General features: G+C 40.1%; 1 protein-coding gene across 4 annotated transcripts; it reads left to right on the top strand.

Annotated features, from left to right (window-relative positions):
• The first annotated feature begins 886 nt into the window (after positions 1-886).
• Positions 887-18,969, top strand: cables1 (Cdk5 and Abl enzyme substrate 1). Of its 4 annotated transcripts, XM_061797722.1 has the most exons (11): positions 6,849-6,878; positions 6,983-7,061; positions 7,728-7,799; positions 7,886-7,978; positions 8,702-8,779; positions 12,888-12,996; positions 13,078-13,234; positions 14,487-14,590; positions 16,189-16,295; positions 16,376-16,583; positions 17,448-18,969. In XM_061797722.1, exons 4-11 carry the CDS (start codon positions 7,950-7,952, stop codon positions 17,586-17,588), a joined length of 933 nt encoding a protein of 310 aa, XP_061653706.1. In that variant the 5' UTR covers positions 6,849-6,878; positions 6,983-7,061; positions 7,728-7,799; positions 7,886-7,949; the 3' UTR covers positions 17,589-18,969. The 4 variants fall into 4 exon arrangements, with proteins under 4 accessions (XP_061653704.1, XP_061653705.1, XP_061653707.1 ...); XM_061797720.1 differs by lacking the exons at positions 6,849-6,878; positions 6,983-7,061 and adding an exon at positions 887-1,964; XM_061797723.1 differs by lacking the exon at positions 6,983-7,061 and having other exon boundaries at positions 6,823-6,878.
• The last annotated feature ends 289 nt before the right edge of the window (positions 18,970-19,258 follow it).

The following is a 19,258-nucleotide window of genomic DNA, read 5'->3' as shown; positions in this document are numbered from 1 at the left end:
TTGGGGATCTAGCGCATTAATAAAAATAATATCTATTTTGCAGATTCTTGTAGTCCCAAAGTAACTTTATTTTTTGTCAGTCCGACATTATTCAAAAAATACTAATGCGCCGAAGGCAAAATTATGTATTAAAAGTTATAGCTATTGTATACTAGGGCCTGTTTTGGTAGTATATGATCAAACTGGGATATATATATATTTTTAATATTATGATTAATTAATTGAAGATATAATTTTTTTTAAATCCTACGTTGAAAAACAATGTGGGAAAAACCTTGATTTTTATTGCAGTTTAAAGTCACAGTGTATGCTTCTAAATTCCAACGCAGCTTTCTCTTAGCAGGGAATAAGGGTTAAAAAAAATGGAAACAAAAATTATAATCAGAATCAAAATTATGATTATAATTAGTTTAACATGACATGCATTTAAATAAAAAAATAACTGCTTCATGGAAACAAAATGGATCTTTGGTTAATGGTCCCAACATTTTAAACAGGGGATAAATGTAAATGAATGGACGTGTGAATTAATGAAAAGAAATCAATAGAAATTATTATTATTATTATTATAATTACTACTACTGCTACTACTACTACTACTACTACTACTAATATATTCATTGTGAATTATTCAATCATGATATAAATAACAAAAATGTACAAAGTAAAATTTATTAAAAATGTGGATAAACGGAGCAAATAAAAAAGCTAAATCAATGATAACAAATAATAATAAGTCCTAAAACATGAATGAAAACAAGTATTATTATTGTTATCAATTTGGAGGAATTAAATCATGATCCAAATAAATACAAATATACAATGTGAAAAAAAGGAAACTAAAGCGATAGACGTCCGCTCTTTGACCCATAGAGGGCGCCCTTTAACAGGTTTGCAGAGCCTTCATGAAACACTTTCTCCTTCCAGCCACCAGAGGGCGTCATTGTACAACACCGAACTTTTTCTCCTCCGCTCATGGTCCGTTGGACTGTGTGGTAACAAGTGTGGCAAAAAGTCGTTCTCAGTCGTACTTTTTAGTGCAAATGGTGTCACGACATGACATTCGCGTGATGCGCGTGTGCGTGCGTGCGTGTGTGTTTTGTTGGTCTTTTTAAGTCAGGAAAAGGGTGGGGGGAAAAGCCGGCGTCTGATTGGTCCAAACGCTCCCCCGTGTTGCCGCAAATCTGCAACCACGTGACATGCCTGTTTTCAACCCACTTCCACGCGTGCACTTAAAAAGACGAACAATGTGCGTCGGCGGCGATACATACACGCACTCAAGTGAACCGAATTGAAAGCCACGTTTCGATGCATCGTAGGTGAGGAGGTCGGAGGAGGAAGGAGGGAGGAGGGAGGAGGGAGGAGGGAGGAGAGGGGAGAAGCATGGCGGCAGCCGCGAGCAGCAGCAGCCCCTCCGCGGCGGCCACGGCCACGCTTCTGCACGGCCACCGCATCAACAACTCGCAGACGCGGAAACGCATCGACTCGAGGCGGAGGCAAGCGGCGCTCTCCTTCCTCACCAACATCTCCCTGGATGGACGACCCGTGCAGGACGAACGCCGGGAGGTGGACGAGGACGGGGAGCCGGAAGCCCGGAGTCGCCTGGTGGAGCCAGCCGCCGCCGCCGCCGCCGCCGCCGCCTCCTCCACCTCCTCCTCATCGGCTGCCGCCCTCGCCGCTGCCGCGACCTCCCTGGCCAACCAGGCTCTCCTGGCGAGCAGCCGGACCAGTTCGTTCGCCTCGGCTCCGGAGCCCGGCGAGGCCGAGGCGTTTGCGCCGGCGCTCGCCGCTCCTTCGGCCGCGTTCGGCTCGCCTCTCTCGGCTCTCCCCCCCTCGGCCCGCGGCAGGCTGCAGACGTACACCCCGGGGGTCACGGCCGCGGTCTTCTCCAGGCAAGGATCCCAGAACTACTGCCTGGAGGGCGGACAGGTGGCCAACTCTGCCATGGAGATGCAGCGGTCCAGGTAAACAATGTTCACACACACTGGCTCAGACAACTTTTGGCCTGATAATGTCTATAACACTATTAGTAACTGTAGTGGTACTTTGACTTGCGAGGTTCAAATGAATTAAATTAACATTAACAAAAAAAAAAAGAAAATACGATTTTAAAATTACATTTTTTTTTCTGATAAAGAGAAACAGTACTGTATTGTATAAAAACACAAAATAATTCAGAATAATATTACAAAATAAACTGGTATTATAACGGGTAAGTGCTGTACATCAGGACAAGCCGAAAGTCACAATAACAACTGTTGGGTGTTACATTGTTATTGGTGCTTATAGTTTTCCTGCTCCGCCATGTTAGAAGTGTTTTCTTCTTCTGCTGCTTATTGAGTATAGCCAGGAACGAATGAACGGCGATGCGAATTGACCCACGAGTCCCCATGAAAAAAATTGAAGCCCCGAATCATAATTTTCACATTAGAATCCAAACGAATCAAAGAATAACATACGACTTACTTTATTGTGAAAAGAACTACAATGCTGTCATTTACTTCAGTTGTTTATGGCCACCGCCATTTTGACTTAACTGCGCATATGTGAAATTGTACAGTGAGCTACTGTGATCACGGAGCAGTCTCCACCGGGACGATAATCTCCGAGGCGTCCGTGGGCCATGCCCGACGAGCTGCACGGCTGTTCGTGGCAGCTTGTGACTGCGGCAGATAAACTGGATAAAGTTGTGCAAAATTCATTCAACACATTGTGGCCGATCATTGAGATTGAGCATTAATTCATGCACTTGATGGCACAGAGAACAGCACAAAACAGACCACAGCCACGATGCAGTGAGGGATCCCGGTTAAAGTAAGCCATTTTCTACTACAAAGAAGCGTTTTGCCAACTGCCTGGTCAAAGCGCGCCAGCCAAAATGCGACAGCATACTCTCTTTCTGGTGTTGTGAACAAATCTGCAACCAGGATGTAATCAGGGGGCTGTAGCTAGTTTTCAAATGATCCAATTGGATTGTTCATTTGTTAGACTTTCCGGTTTCAAGCCTGTTCGTCGCTCGTTGGATCACTGCTGCGTTTCTACGTTACCGCCACTAGCTCCTGAGCTGCAAGAAGGGCAGCACAGTATAAATGTCTATTTTGTTTATTGGCAAGGCTCTGTGCTCATATTGGTGCTAGTCAAATCAACCGCCACGCTATTAGTCGTTAGCATCGAAGTCAACTAATGTAATTGATCTGTAATTCATTGCTGATATTGGACCAAGCAGCCAGACCAGTTCCCTGTGTCTCTTTGAGGTCTGTTTTCTTTTCTGTGGTTATCATTTGTCACACTCTTAAGATTGGCAGTCGTTGGTACCCTTCATTTTTTGTTTATTTGTTTTTTGACTTTGGAGGCACAGCTTTTCCGAACATGTCGGGATGCGTTCGACTTTGGAGGTTTCCTCTTTCACTTGAACTATTTGAAGCACACCTGCTGCACCCTCCATGCAAACGCGATGTCACCGTGCAGCCTTTTATTGACTGGTGACCGGACAGCTGTCAGCAACAGTTGTGCAACTGTCAGAACCTTCTGCTGGGACGTCCTCTTCAAGTCCAGACCCTCCCCTCCCAGACTGGAACTCCTGTTTCACCTCCCTCCCTCCTGACCTTCTAATGCACTTGACATTGCCTCCTCAGTCGTAAAGGAGACATATTCTGCATTCCCCCCCTCTATTTAAAACAGTTCCTGTGTATCTTGATAACATGTCTGACATGCTTTCGTCAAAATACCCCAAGGATCAATGATTTTAACTCACGCTGGGCCAACGACAAGACTGGCTTTTATGACCATGACGACTAGGAGCTGCGCTAGGAGATTGAACAAGGCATGCGGAAGCAGAGCCCAACGCATGTAAAAACATAACACACAGAAAACAGGCGCCAGTCAAGAGAAAAGTATTTTTACTTGTGGAGGCAACACTTTATTTACTACACTGTGTGTATGTGGCGTGTGTAGCGCCATCCCTTCCCAATGTGGCGCCCTTGGCGATATTTTTTAGTGTTTTTTTTTTTATGGCGCACTTAATAGTAATAACACGGTTGCCCTTAGCATTTGCCCTTTTGCCTAATGGGAGCATAAACATCTCACCAAAAATAAATTGTCACTTCCTGCCCTCCAAAATGTCACCAAGCAATCAAGTATGCGCTGCTTATCTAAAGCCAACGCTGTTAGCTAATGCTGATTTGTACAACAAACAAAAGTCATTGCAGCTCTGCTTACCTTTCAGCTTTGACATGTGAGTGTGGCACTCGAGTTTGTCTCTGCATGCTAGTGTTTCAGCAAGTGTAGTCGCTTGAAAGTGGCTCTGGATTTTCACCCAGTCACAGTGGCAACAGAGAGATAACAAATGAACTTCTGCGCAATGTCGGGTGCGAAGCGCATCGACCCTATGGAGCCGTGTTCCGACATTGTGCATACATATCTTCACAGTGCTGGTTTGTCTTCCATATGGCCAGCTGGTAGAAGAAACATGTCCAGAGGTGCCAGCCTCTCTCTGTCTCTCGCTCTCTCACTCCCTCTCCTTCGCTTTTATTTTTTTTTCCCTCCCCCGTTCACTTCCTCTCTCAGGGCCGCCGCAGACGCACTCTCCCCTCAGACTTGTTTTTGGCCTCCGGCCTCGCTTCCATTCAGGAAGTCTCAGAGCGGCTGCCAAAATCGACGGCGAGCACAGAATGCAAGAAAGTGACGGTTGACTTCACATCATCTCACCATTTGCTAGCTTAGGCGTCGTCTCGACGCCGCGTTATTGTGTGTTTTCATAAAGATGGGATGGAGCGGCCGTGAAGCGAACAGTTGCAGTGGGCCTTCACGTTTTGGTCACACGAGGTGAGATGTTGGCGTGCTGAGGTGTAAAAGGCGCATCTTTTTTTTTTTTTTTTATGCGTCGAAAGCTGACGCCTGTGTATATATATATATATATATATATATATATATATAATCAGTGTAGGAAACAATAGCAGGAAGTGGCGTTAATGTCAGACTGGATAAGTGAAGGAGTGCGCAGCTGCATTGTTATTGTTTCCAAGGTATTTGGCGTGAAGAGCACGTCCGTCCCGCAGCCCCGTTGGTCTGCAGACGCTGGTGCAAAGTCCTCACGGGGTTCATGCAGTGTCAACAACTCACTCACTCCTATTCTTATTTGGCGTAGTTGTTCATGAAAAGATGGATTCAAATGATAGTATTCAACCTGCCAAGTCCACTCTGGTAAATACAAGCAATCAGACAGGGTTACGGGCTCAATTCCTCGCTCCCCCCTCGCTTGTTTCATGAATCTGAATGCTTCATTTTACCAGGAAATTTCGGACAGTCGTTTGCATCCAATTCTTCTGTTCCTTATTTTAAGAGAAGGCGTTCAATAGACTACTAAAGTTTTTTTGTGGTTTACTTAGTTAGTCATGTTTCTTTCAGAATCACAATCATCTTTATTTGCCAAGTATGTCCAAAAAACACACGAGGAATTTGTCTCCGGTAGTTGGCAGACAGTCAATTGACGGAGAACATTTTTGAGACATAAAGACATTGACAAAAACAGTCACTGAGCAATAAAGGGTTGCTAGTTATCTGGTAATGCCGGTACAATTATAGATTTTTTGTGACAATTGTTCAAAAAGATGCAGAGTCCTCTAGCACTTAGAGCAGTTTGAATGACTAATATAGCAATAGTCCGGTGCAATTACCATTGTGCAAAGGGCGCCGAGACTTCAAGGAGTGTATGCAGTTTAAAGTGACGAGTAGCGCGATAATCTGGGACAATGTTGATTGTGCAAATGGTGCAGATACTCCTCAGTCAGTGTGCAAGTAGGGCATAGACTACTCTGCCAGATATGTTGAATACATTTGCAAAGACCTTTTTCATGTTGTCATTATGGCGTTTTGTGTGTAGAATTTTGAGGGAACTTAATGAATTTTCACCCCCATTTTTGGAATAAGGCTGTAAAATAACAAAATGTGGGAAAAATGAAGCGCTGTGAGTGCTTTCCGTCCACTCTGGAAAACCGGCGCGATGTCGTGTAAAAAAAAAAAAAAATCCCAAAAAAATAAAAGGGCTTCTGTTGCTCTTGGGCTCCTTGCGTCAACACTTATCTCACTCCATCTACTCGGCTAATGTGAGTCTAAAACCTCGGAAGGACAGAGCCGTCTTATTGTTGATCTCTGTCGTTGATTAACCGCACGCGCGACGAAAAGACTCTGTTGCGAGCCTGCTTACGTGTCCGCCGCTTGAGTCGGATGCCACAGCATCACATGACACTTGAAGAGTTAGTCGAATAGTATAGTGTTTACGGAAGGCAATGGACATCGTGTAACGGTCCGGCAAACCGCCCTGTTTATTCGCAGTTCAACTTTCACACACACACACACACGTCTATTCAAGTTTTTTTTCCCGTGGAACCGAACTAGCAACTATTCCTCTGCGCTTTCATAAAAAGAAAAGATTTATGTTGTTATAAAACATTTTCCAAAGTATCAAACCACCATGATTTATTTATTTTGGGATTAGCGTCCCACAATTAATGGATTTCAACACAAATTGGTTTAAACAATTTGGCTGACTAATCAATTTATGGAGCTTATTTTGGTACAGACGCACTTCACACATGCTGCTTAAACAGGCGGTGGAGTCATGGCGCCACAGTGTGACAAATGGATGTTGCTTGTGGCAAAAAGTGTGTCCAGCGACCAGTTCTGTTACGCTTTTAGTATGTATGGTGGTTCATTGGTCACCATTTAACCTCAAACGATAAACAAATGCTTACTTATTGTTGTAGCTGATTGATGTTAAGTAGATAAGTGACAATTCGTGTTGCTGCGGAGCTCTTTGGCTTTTATAGGTGATTTTGTTTTAGTCCAGTGGATGCCGCCGATTCAGGTCCAGGTTGAAGGTACGACAATTTCTTTGCTACGTCAGGTGGATTTTCAGGATTTTCAAGTCTTTGGACCACTTTTGACAGTGCTTTTCAAACCTTTTTCTTATCGGCTCATTCAGGACATGCAGGCTATTACTTTCTATTTCCGAAATATTGGCCTTTCTTCTTCTGCAAAACAGGATCAAAGGGTAACTCATGGTCAGTAAAGCAATGATGCCCTGGCATCTGATTTAATAATAATCCCCATTCTGATAAGCCACAAGAGGCACTTGCGCGGTGTCTGTTTGTATTCAAATTTTTAAAAAATGATTGATACTTTTTTGAAAAATTCAAATTCTCTATATTCGAGTTGAAGCATTCATATTTTGTGTCTTTATTATTTCGTAGTTTATTTATTTATTTATTGCTTTAAAATGTATCGATTGTGTTCTAAAATTCTTTTCTTTAATTCATGATCAGCATTGTTTTCTGGTATGTTTATTTATATTTCAAAATGGATTATTTGTATTTTGTACTTATTCAAAATTGATCATTTGCATTTAAAATTCTTTAAAATAATTTTACTTATTTTTAAAAAAAATATATTTTCATTATTTTCCAGTATATTAGAATTTTAAAATGTATTTAGTATTTTTTTGATGTTTATATCGATTGAAATATTTTTTTCTCTATTTTTACGAATTAAAATATTTTTCACCTCGTTTTTAAAAAACATTTTGCCATGATTCTTTACCTATTTTTAATTTATTTGATTTATTCTTATTATCATTATTATTTGATTAGTTGTCATTTCAAACTAATAAAATAATAATGATTTTTATTTATTTTTATTATCACAGAGCTTTACTTTCTTTTTCTCACCAGACGCCGTCTCATCTCTCAGCGCTCCTCGCTAGAAACGTTAGAGGACATTGAGGAGAATGCGCCTCTGCGCAGGTACGACCGCTACACTCTTTGAGCACCGCACTATCAAAAAAAACCGTCATCTTTTTTTTTTTTTGGTTTGTTTTCTCTCATCTCAGGTGCCGAACCCTGTCAGGTTCCCCTCGACCAAAGAGCTTCAAGAAGATCCACTTCATTAAGAACATGCGGCAACACGACATGCGTAACGGAAGGTACGAAGGAAATGGAACTGAAGCGATATTTGCGACACCCAGTCTTTGTTTTTCGATTTGCAGTTTTCTCACTTTAACGCTTGAGTGCAGACTTGTGATCACAGCATGAAATGACTGAAAATCGCACATTGCACACAGTTAAGCCATTCTTTCGACTGCCATTATTTTGGGAGGATTTTGTCCTCTTTTGGAGGCCTTCAGAGTTTACCGATGGAACGTCAGTCAGCACAACATACAATCAGTGCGTGTTCACAACCCAAATTCCGAATGAACGGCCGAATGAAATGATATTCGGCGACTCACAGCCACACACCAGGCGGGCGATTGACCCTCGCACGCATACCAACTTGCTGCGACAGAAAAACAACATTTTAAGGTGCCACATATACTGTACTTTTATTATTTTTTTTAAATTAAACCACAAACGACATGGCGCGATTGTCAAGGAAACGGCGGCTTCCTGCCTTGGCTCACATTGCTACAGTATATTACAATAACACAAAGAAATGGTTGAGAAATAAAGGAGAGAGTATGGCTATTTGAGAGGCTGTTGGCAATGACCGCCCCATTCATTGAGTGCACTCGTGTTTTTCGGTGACATATACATTTTTGGGAAAACACTGTACATGCCATTAAAACAATGCCGCGAATGGCAGCAGCATCTTAAAACAAGCCAAACCGCGCTGCCATCATCCTCCTGATGAGCTTGTTTTGTTTTTGTAGGATAGTCCTAATCAGTGGCAGAAGATCCTTCTATAGTGTATTTTCAGTGCTGCCCTATCGAGATTGTAGCCAAGCGGGGTACGTATCCTCCAGCATGACCGCCATCCTCCTCTTCCTCCTCTCTGTGCTCCTTCCTCCTCATCATCCTCCATCCTGGCTTCCTCTCTTCTGTGGATTGTGCTGTCGTTTTTGACTCACGGGTTACCTTAAGACCAACCGTGTCTGAGGCGGTCACTGCTGGTCTGCGCTGCTTAAGTGGCGCGTGACCACGCTTTAGTGTTGGTCAAGTGCAAAAGTGGTTCATTAGTTGGCCGGATGCTTCGGGTATTCTTCCCGTTGGGCTTCCTTCGCTCCTCGACAAAGAGCGTCACATAGTTACGAGCGAGGTGCAAGCGCGACAGTCGTCCTGCAAAATGGCGACATCAGAGGCGTGAAAAAAATAAGACTAAAAGGGAGCATTGTCAGTCTGCTGAAAGAACTAAAAGACACAAAGATGGCTTTGATTATTCTTTTTGTTTTTTTTAAAGGATTTTAACTGCAGGCTTTATTTTAATGGGTCATGAGCGCTTATGATAATTCCCACTTTGATTCGACAACAAAAGTCCTATTAACAGAATATATATATATATATATATATATATATTAAAAAAGTTTTTATTCTGTGCCAAAGGGAAATAAATAGAAAACCAATTTCAACAGTAATTAAACTTTAAGAAGTTATAATATTTTTGTTATTATGAAGCCATTTTTGAAAATTCTCCACTATTAGATTGTAAAATACAGTCCAACATTATTGGAAAATATTTATTGATGTTGTAACCAATGCATTTTTTAAAATCTGGTGTAACGTGTAAAATATTTTGGGCCAAAATTAAACATAACTCAAAATAATTACATTAATACAATCATGATTAAGTCTAGATGTGTAAGTATTAAATGTTTTGGGCTATTGTCCATTAATTAATGAAATAGTTCAAATTTAAGTATTACATAATTTGGGCTTTTGTCCATTAATTAATGAATTAGTTCAAATAAATATAATTATGTTAAATCTTTTAAAGCTGGTGTAACCTGTAATTTATTTTGGCCACAATTAATCATAACTAAAAAATAATTACCTTAATAAAATTATAATTAAATCTAGATTTGTAAGTATTAAATAATTTGGGATATTGTCCATTAATTAATGAAATTGTTCAAATTTAAGTATTAAATAATTTGGGCTATTGTCCATTAGTTAATGAAATTGTTTGAAATAAATATGATTTTATTAAATCTTTTAAATCTGGTGTAACATATAATTTATTTTGGCCAAAATTAAACATAACTCAAAATAATTACATGAATAAAATTATTATTAAATCTAGATTTGTAAGTATTAAATAGTTTGGGCTATTGTCCATTAATTAATGAAATTGTTCAAATAAATATAATTTTATTAAATCTATTTAATGTTTGATGCCAAAATTATCGAGGCCATATTAAAGAAATAATATATACTTAATATTTTATTATAGACCGTGTTTTCACGACCATAAGGTGCACCGTATTAAAAGGCGCAGTCTCAGTTACGGGGTCTATTTCTGTATTTAACACATACATAAGGCGCACCGTATTATTATAATTATATTATATTATATATTATAATGGGCCTCACATAAATGTAAGCCCAAGTAAATAAATAAACAAATTAATTAATAAAAAAAATACATACGGAAAATAACTTTAATAAATACATACAAGCTATTAATTAATGAATTAATTCACCTTTTTTTTTTTTTTTTTTTAAATAATAAAATTGTCAGTTAATTCATAAATTGCTAAGTATGTGAAGAAACTGCATTGAACCTAATTGCATTTTGATTTCACGACTGCTATGAACAAAGAATTGTACAAAAACTTGGTGCTCCTGCGCTAGCTTCCACTTTTTCTTTAGCCTTGAACGCATGTGAAGTCAAAAAAAGGTGTCGACGGTTGCCGGAAGGTGGCGGCGGCGCCAATGTGTTCCTGACGTTTTATGTACAGCACACTCAAGCATGTTGCATGGAGCGGGCGCCATGTGGAGCATGTTCCTAAGCAACGTCCAGCTGTCGTTCCTCCTCCTCGGCTGCTTTTTTTACATTGATTGATTTATTAACCTTTCTACTGTATTATTTTATTGGACGCTTCCTAGACGACACGCCTTGTCTCACGTTCCCTGGGCACAGAGGCCGCCGTGACGCTAGCCTGTTTTTCCTGCCACGTAACGCTCTTTGGATTCTAACTCCTCCTCCTCAGTCGAGTGTCATGTGAGGTCACTTATATCTTTTTAAAACAACACCGTGCCGAAAGGGGGGGGGGGGGGGAAGATAAGCGGGACGCAGCAACTTTTAATGCAAAACAGTGCAGTGGTCAGAAGTTTACATCCACTTCTCAATGTCGTAGTAATGACTGGAGCTTTTGGGAATTTATTTGAACTCTTCTTTTTCCCCAAGGTGGATTGATTATGAATGCAATTACACACACAGGCTGAACTATCGCCATTCAGTATTGGACACATTTATTAACCCAGCGCTAAATAAAAACATCATTGGTCATTCTGTGACAGCTCTTTAAGCCAAATGATCATTTTAATGCGAAACTATTATTGTTGTTAACCATAAATTTCAATAAAAGTACTTTTGGGGAGGGGGGGTGGCAGGAAACAATAGCGCTTGATTAAGTACTGGTTAACTCATTCACTGCCAGCCTTCCCAGTTAACATGGCTATTTGACTTCTAAACCCGTCAATGGCAGTGAATGTGTTAAGATGCCAAATTATAGTTAATAATTTGACTACCTGAAGAGAAAAATGACTTCATTGACGTAAAACATCAAGGACTCAATGAAATGGAAAAAGTGCAAGTTCATGCCGGATTTTTTATTTAAAATGTATTAGTGGTTGTGGCAATACACCAGAGGGATCTGTGATCTGAAGTGCCGGGATGTGGCAGCCATTTTGTAGTCACACAATAGCAGGCAGAAAAATAGATGGTGTTTTGATTTGATATATATACTGTGTATATATATATATATATATATATATATATGTATATATTTATATTTTTTATGTTATTTAGTAATACTTAAGCACCCTTGGGTCCAAGTTTTATAAAAATAAAAAGTAAACTGTTATGATTATTATTGTTGTAGTAGTGTGGAAGGTTTGGAAGGTGGGGAAAGCACTATTGACTCCTCGTTGGTGATGACAATTGACAGTAGGGAGTTGCAAGTTTCTTTTTGCCAGCACTCATTTGATTGACTCAGAACAACAGTGGAACATTTGAAAATTGTAGCTTTGACACCAGGTAGTAACGACATGAAATCAGTTTGTGGATGCAAACTTGTGACCGCAATTGAGCCACTGACAACGAAAGTTTGCTTACTCCATTTTTGTCGTTTTGCAGAAGTGTGATTTAAAGTTTTATGGCTGCAATAATATCCGCCCGATTTATATGGCAATTATTGCTTCCTCTGGATACTTGTTTTCACGGTAATTGTGGTTTAATTCAAATTTTAGTTTATCCCAAATTCCAAACATCTGTCAAATCTGGCGATATTTTATGCAAGAGGATAATTAACGTTTACATATATTAGCCTGCACTTGTACCCAAGCTAAAGTACTAATTACTTTTAGAGTCTTCGTAACTTTCTGGGATGTTTTTGCGAGAGGTGAAGCCTGGTTTCACAGACATGGCCATCTTGGAAACGGGAGTGGGCCCAGTTGTTGAACCGACGAATCAAGAAAAGTGCTGAGTGCAATCATGCCCCCTATATGTCAAAATTGGAAGTAAACCTTGATTTCGACCAGAATTAATCTGAGAGGTTTGCATTTACGCTATTCATTTCTGCTTTTAACTTAGAAAGGACAAAAATGGAGTCAGCCCACTCTCGTCCTCAGTAGCTCTTTTTTTTGCCCCCTCACCCTGCAGTAAGATGGCCGCTCCCTCGCCGTTGTCTGGTTTCCTTCTTTTCGTTGACCTCCTGCACCCGTCTGGCGTTTCAGCCAACGGCCTTAAACTCTTTGTGCTTCCTCCCGAAGAGACACTTTCGTTACCCGCCGCAAATAAGGCCGGCCCATCGGACCCGCATACGAAAGCCTCGCCGCCCGGTTAGGGAATGTGAAAAAAAAAAGTAGTGGCTGTAAAGGTTTTGTGCTCATCTTCAGGGACGTGAAGATGGAGGCGGCGGGGCGCCAGCGACACCCGTCGGGAGGAGTCAGCGCCAAAGAGATGGTCATCGGCCTCGAGGGCGTCGAGCTCGGGGCTGATGGGAAGGTGAAAAACCGACAATAGCAAATAAAAAAAGGTACATGAAAAAAGAAGCGACTTCACGAGACCCACTGTGTGCGTTTGCAGACGGTGTCGTACACCCAGTTCTTGTACCCCACCAACGTGCTGGGCGGGCGGAGGAACACCATCGACTCCACGTCGTCCTTTTCGCAGTCTCGCAACGCCAGCCACCGCAGCCTCAGCCTCGCCCGCGCCAACAGCAACCAGAGCAGCCTGGACACCGGTCGGTCAGCGCCTCGCCGCCACTTATTCCGCGCACTCCACCTTTTGTCGCCCGTTGACGCGGTTCAGTGGAAGCCACTGTTTCGGTTAGCGAAGGATGCGATCAACAGTTAAGCGGTTACAGTTATTACCGATTAAGAAAATGGAGACGTTGGTGTGTCGTAGGTGGATAAAACTGGTGACTTATTGAGCATTTATTATTACCCACCACACCACTTTCACCGATCCACATGAAACTGGGTGAACATGGCTATCATAACGTGACACACGAAAAAGTCTCAAGGACCAATGCACGAACCTGAACAGGAAGTGAGCCATTTCGGGTCAGTTCCAGGACTGACAAATGGTAATTAGCCCAAACAAGTCCCAATCGGAAGCAGGTGTCCTAGACCAGTGGTTCGCATACTGGGGTCCACGGACCCCCAGAGGTCAGCGAGCCAAAGCTTGAGGGTCCGCAAAGAATTTCAAATAAATTATACCATATCATTTTTAAACTTTTAAAGTTGCAACTTTTGTTCCCTACTTTGGCTTATTTTTTTTTTATTTTTTCAAGAATAAAAAGCATATTTCTTTGACAATGTAGTCCAGTTTTTGAGTATAAATGCATCTTTTCCAGAATTAAATCCATAATAGAAGAAAAAACGTTTTTTTTTTTTTTTTTTTAAATTCTTTCTTCACTCTAACACTGATGCTAATTTCATAATATTACAACTTTATCCTGGAAAAAGAAGACTTAATTATTTTAAATCAGAGACTTAATCCCTCCAAAATACGTCTTTGTTGTTTTTTTGTTTTTTTTAATTGAAAAAAATACAACTTTTGTCTCGTCGTGTTTTTTTTTTCATTAACAAAACATTTCCAATGTTTTAATTCCTATGATTTTCTAAAGGGGTACACATGGTAGATATTTTTAAGTTTGTTTTATTTACGATTATGAGGGAGCCCTTAGAAAAATGTCTCCCCTCTTAAGAGATCTCTTAACTCCAAAAAATTTGAGAACCGCAGCTAATCCCCGTTACCAAAATTCAGAGTCACGTAAAGCATTCAAACTATATTCTGTGAAGTTCATATTTTTGATCTGAGTCTAATATTAAATGATACAAAATCAGTCAATCAATTTAGTTTTTTAAATAGATTAACTCATTCACTGTCAGTTAACATGGATATTTGACTTCCAAAGCCGTCAATGGCAGTGAATGTGTTAAAAAAAAAAATTTTGATTTTGATTTTATTTTTTTGTGTGATCTTATTAGGTAACGACCTTAGTGAATTTCGCGAGTACGACCCCAATCTTCTGGACGACCCCCAGTGGCCTTGCGGCAAACACAAGCGAGTGCTCATCTTCCCGTCCTACATGGTGAGTCAGTGAACGCAACACCGACGACAACAAGTGTGGCCATAAAAGTGCTGAAAGTAACCAGTGACTAGTATGTTCCGTTTTTTGCCAGCGCTATCAAACAGTGAGAGGTTATATTTAGTCGTCGGTCATTTTCCCACAGAGGACGATAAGGTCCGAAAAGCTCGTTTGTGTGAAAGAAAGCCAGCAGGATGTTGTTTTAATCAGTTATGGTCGAACTCTCGGCCCAAATCATTACACGCTTGATTAAAACAGACGTTTGTTTCCCAATGCTGAGCAGCAAGAACAGTTGTTTCATGACTGTTGCATTACACGAGCGTCTTTGAATGCTCTGTCAAGGCCGGGCTGTGGTTTTTTGTTTTTGTTTTGTTTTTCCGCCCTCCTCTCTTCCTCCAATTACAAAAGACCAGCGTTACACATGAATGGCCATTGTGGAAGCGCTACATTCCTCGTATTGCGCCACGTTCACACAAACACTTCCAACGTAAAAGGCAGGAAGGAGGTCATGTTCATGTGAAGAGGACATTTTTTTTAATTAGGGATTTTTTTTGGGCGGGGGGGGCATTTAGCATTGGTTGGTGAAGTCACAAGTGTTCGGAGATTGGATTGTAACACGACTGTGTCACTAAGCGGCCTTTATAAAGTCCTTGCTTTGTGCCAATGTTTACTGCATTTGAGTCTATTCCGTCTGTTATTTGGGCTGCATTCATTTTGCATCCAGATACAACTTAAATTGTTAATAGTTAAATTCAATCACCCGCTTTTTTAGTATATTTTTTATTTATTTTAATTATTATTATTACCATTAGATATTTTAAATATTTTAAATATGTCAACAGATTAGTTCACCATTTTTTTCATTGTTTTATTTATTTTATTTTGAAATGTATTACATTTATATTTATTACAGGATTATTACATGGTGTTTATTTTTAAAGAATGAATCAAAGTAGTAAGCAGAAAAAGTTGGCCATTAATTTACTTATTTTATTTTATACACTTTTAGAAATTATTTTATTATTTTTATTTTGAAATCTCAATTACAGCTGATTTTTCTTTTTACCGCAACGTGATAAGTAATCAAATGTAGTAAACAGTAAAAAAAAGGGTTTCAATGGTATTAATTACTTTAGATATATTTAATTTTATTAAACATATATTTTTGAAGTGATTCTTTCATAGACCTTGAGCAGGATAAGCTTCCACAGGACAATACATTAATTACAGTTGAATTAGTTATTAAATTAGTAAATTATGAAAAAATTAAGATTATGCAGAGAAATCTGCTTAATCTTTGTTAAAATAAAAAATAGAAACAAATAAAATGTAATTTAATAAGGTAATCTCTAGAAAGATATGCCAGAATAATACTACTTGAAAAAAATGTTTTAAACATTATTTATTATAATATTTTTTTTAAATGTACGATGACAAAACAAATCCAATGGGTAACAATTTAAATAAAAATCTTGATTTTAAAGAAGTAATGCTATTGTGACCCTCTTAAAAAAGCGAAATATTAGGAACAGCTCTCAGTATGCCGCCGTGCGGTCGCACAGCACAATAATAAACAGCATTGTTCCATGAATGGTTGGCAGACGACGGTCATCGAGTACGTGAAACCCTCCGACCTGAAGAAGGACATGAACGAAACCTTCAAGGAGAAGTTCCCTTACATCCGCCTCACGCTCAGCAAGATCAGAAGGTACGCGCGCGTTAATAAACGCCTCCGTCCGCAACCCCCTCGCCCGTTTTCAACGCCCGCCCCTTTTCCCCTCTTTGCAGCCTGAAGCGGGAGATCAAGAAGCTGGCCCAGGACGAGTGCGGCTACGAGGAACCCACCGTGGCCATGGCCTTCGTCTATTTCGAAAAGCTGGTGCTGCAGGGCAAGCTCAACAAGCAGAACCGAAAACTCTGCACGGGGGCCTGCGTCCTGCTGGCGGCCAAGATAGGCGGTGACCTCAAGAAGCACGAAGTCAAGCTCCTCATTGACGTAAGTGGCCTCGGAGCACGTCTCGTGTCTAAATGCAGCTCACGTAGTTCCTGGAACTTGTGACTTTAGTGATCTTGGGCCCTTTTGCACCACTGGAACTAGGAACTTTTGGAGGAACTCCTTCGAAGTTCCTGGTAAATGTTTTGGGGTCGAAAAAACCCTGCCAGTGGAAACCTAGGACAGGTTCGATTATTTATACATTTGTTTATTTTATTTTATTTTTTTTCGATTATTATTTAGATTATTTTGCACAGCAGGAGCAGCAGTACAACGGCATCCAGCTCGCATAAGACGGATGGTTAAATGTTTCATTTTTTCAATCGAAAATTTGGATTTCAATTTAAAAAAAAAAAAAAAAAAGGAGAAACTAGTCGTGAAAAATGCATAATTAGTACCATGTGTTTATCATGATATATTTTTTAATGGTTTAAATGATGGCAAAAATATAGAACTCATGGTTCTCATGGGTGCTTGAACTTTGCTATGATTATTAATAATAATTAGTTTTAAGGATGAAACAAGTGCTAAAAATCTGGTTGGGAAAAAATGTATACAATAAATCCATTACAAAACTATCCTACTTTAAAGTCTTTTTTTAACTTGTGTCACAAACAGCTAATTGAGCCAAATAAAAATTACAAAAATATATTATTTTGTTAAGTATCTAATGTTAATGTTTAAAATGTTTTGTTAAGTTCATCAGTGCAACTCCAAATGATGAAAGGCACCTTAGTAAACAGGTAATGGAGAGGAAGTAGACGTTTTGTTGCTCTCGCGCGTTTCTCTATGTCACGTCACATTTATCCCACGCAGCAGTGTGCTGTATTCTTTATTGATTTTCTTCAAAATCCATCAATCTTGCAGAAACTGGAGGAGCGGTTCCGCGTGAACCGGCGTGAGCTGATCGCCTTCGAGTTCCCCGTGCTGGTGGCGTTGGAGTTCAACCTGCACCTCCCCGAGCACGAGGTCATGCCGCACTACAGACGACTGCTGCAGACCTCCTAGCGCCGGCGGGCTCTGTCGGGGGGGCGGGGGGGGCGACGCCTCCTGATTGACACGCCATCAACTTCTATTCACGGTACCGCTTGGTACCGCTCTGCTGCAGAACTTGGTTCTCATCTCGTTTCCCGCGCCATCATTTCATACATTTTAGACTCTCTCTTGTTGATTTTTAAACTTGTTTTTTGTTGTTGTGAAATGAAGATTTTGCTCTTAAGTTTCTTTTTGTTTTTTTAAATCATCAGCCTGCTTTGCGTATGATTGCTCGTGGCTCATCGATGGTCTTAAAAAGTGCACTTTTTTCAGAATATTACAAGATTTTTACGCAGCTCTGGACCTGGTTTGCTCCAACAACGGGACCTTTTCTCGTATATGTGTGAGGAAAAAACATTTTTTTTTTTTTTTTTTTTTTTCCCCCCCTCCTCTCTCTCTCCCCTCTTTCATTTCATTATGCTATAACAATCACTCTGACCAGTGTCTAATCTTCTTGTGCTCTACGTTAGAGTGTATTGCTAGCACCTTAAGGTGCCGTATGGACGGGTGTCAGGATGGTCGTTATGGTGGATATGATCCAATTTCACAGGCAATGGGTCCTTAACACTTTTACGTGCGTCCTGTTGTGATTGACATGTCCGCCCACTTTTGCTTTTGATTGGTGAAACTGGTGTCAAAGGCAAATATTTTTCAACCATTTTTCATGGCAGATCCATCAAGCAACAAATGTCATCTTTTTTCATTTCTGTCATCTGTAAAGGATAAATGCTCCTGACTGGGGCTCATTTGGGCATTTGTCAAAAAAAAAAAAAAAAAAGAAAGAAAAAGGTAGTCCTGGAATTCACCCAAAATGGCTGCTTTAAACCAAAATGTCCGACTTTCTTTTTAATTTCGGGCATGGGTCCTTGAGACTTTTTCGAGTGTCCTGTTACAATAGACATGTCCACTGAATTTCATGTTGATTGGTGAAACTGGTGCCAGGGGATGTTTTTTAATGATTATTTGTAACTTTTCAGGGGGCGCAACTGAGTGAGTTTTGGAGAGGCGTGTTCGGAACTGCGAACTAAAATGTATACATTTTCACCAGGATGCTTAGCATTGGTGCCCACGGCCCTAATAAATATTTACTTTATTTGGCATGTTTCTGAATTGTTGCCTTATTGTATTATCCCCTTCAGCAAGTATTTTTAAAAAAGCACCATAGAAAGAGCTCAAATGTATTTGCTAATGAATCTTGATTGAATTGTTTTGGATATTTGAAAAAGAAATCTCACACCAAAATTGAAAGTGGGGGAAAATAAGTTGAATTGTTGGAGTTACGAAAAGACGAAAGGGCAACAATTATTACTGCTTGATTATGATTTGTAAATAAATAAATCTTGTCCAAACGACAGACTTTTTCTGTTTTATTACTGAAAGGTTGCTGCCGGCCAATGACTTTTTTTGCCTTTTGAGAGCCAGCCGGCTTTACAGGAACGTTTTTTCAGGATACGTTTAAGGAAATAGAATTGATGGAATGCTAACAATTGCTATGCTAACAATTAGCAGGTGCAAATGAAATCACCTGGGCAAATTGATGAGGATTTTATGAGCTGCCTGTTGTGCCTTCGCGGAGGATTTGGATTGAGAATTGATCAAAAGCTAACAGTTAGCATGATCAAATAAGGTTGCAACGTGTAAAG

This window comes from Phyllopteryx taeniolatus, chromosome 14, assembly GCF_024500385.1.
Source record: "Phyllopteryx taeniolatus isolate TA_2022b chromosome 14, UOR_Ptae_1.2, whole genome shotgun sequence".
In the NCBI taxonomy this organism is placed as follows: domain Eukaryota; kingdom Metazoa; phylum Chordata; class Actinopteri; order Syngnathiformes; family Syngnathidae; genus Phyllopteryx; species Phyllopteryx taeniolatus.
This window is presented reverse-complemented; position numbering and strand designations above follow the sequence as displayed.

What these genes read in the sequence shown, in the direction of transcription:
- cables1 (XM_061797720.1), top strand. Translation starts at nt 1,384, where the DNA reads ATGGCGGCAGCCGCGAGCAGCAGCAGCCCCTCCGCGGCGGCCACGGCC. An exon ending in GAGAATGCGCCTCTGCGCAG is followed by an intron (nt 7,800 to 7,885) that starts GTACGACCGCTA and finishes CTCTCATCTCAG; the next exon opens with GTGCCGAACCCTGTCAGGTT. An exon ending in CACGACATGCGTAACGGAAG is followed by an intron (nt 7,979 to 8,701) that starts GTACGAAGGAAA and finishes TTGTTTTTGTAG; the next exon opens with GATAGTCCTAATCAGTGGCA.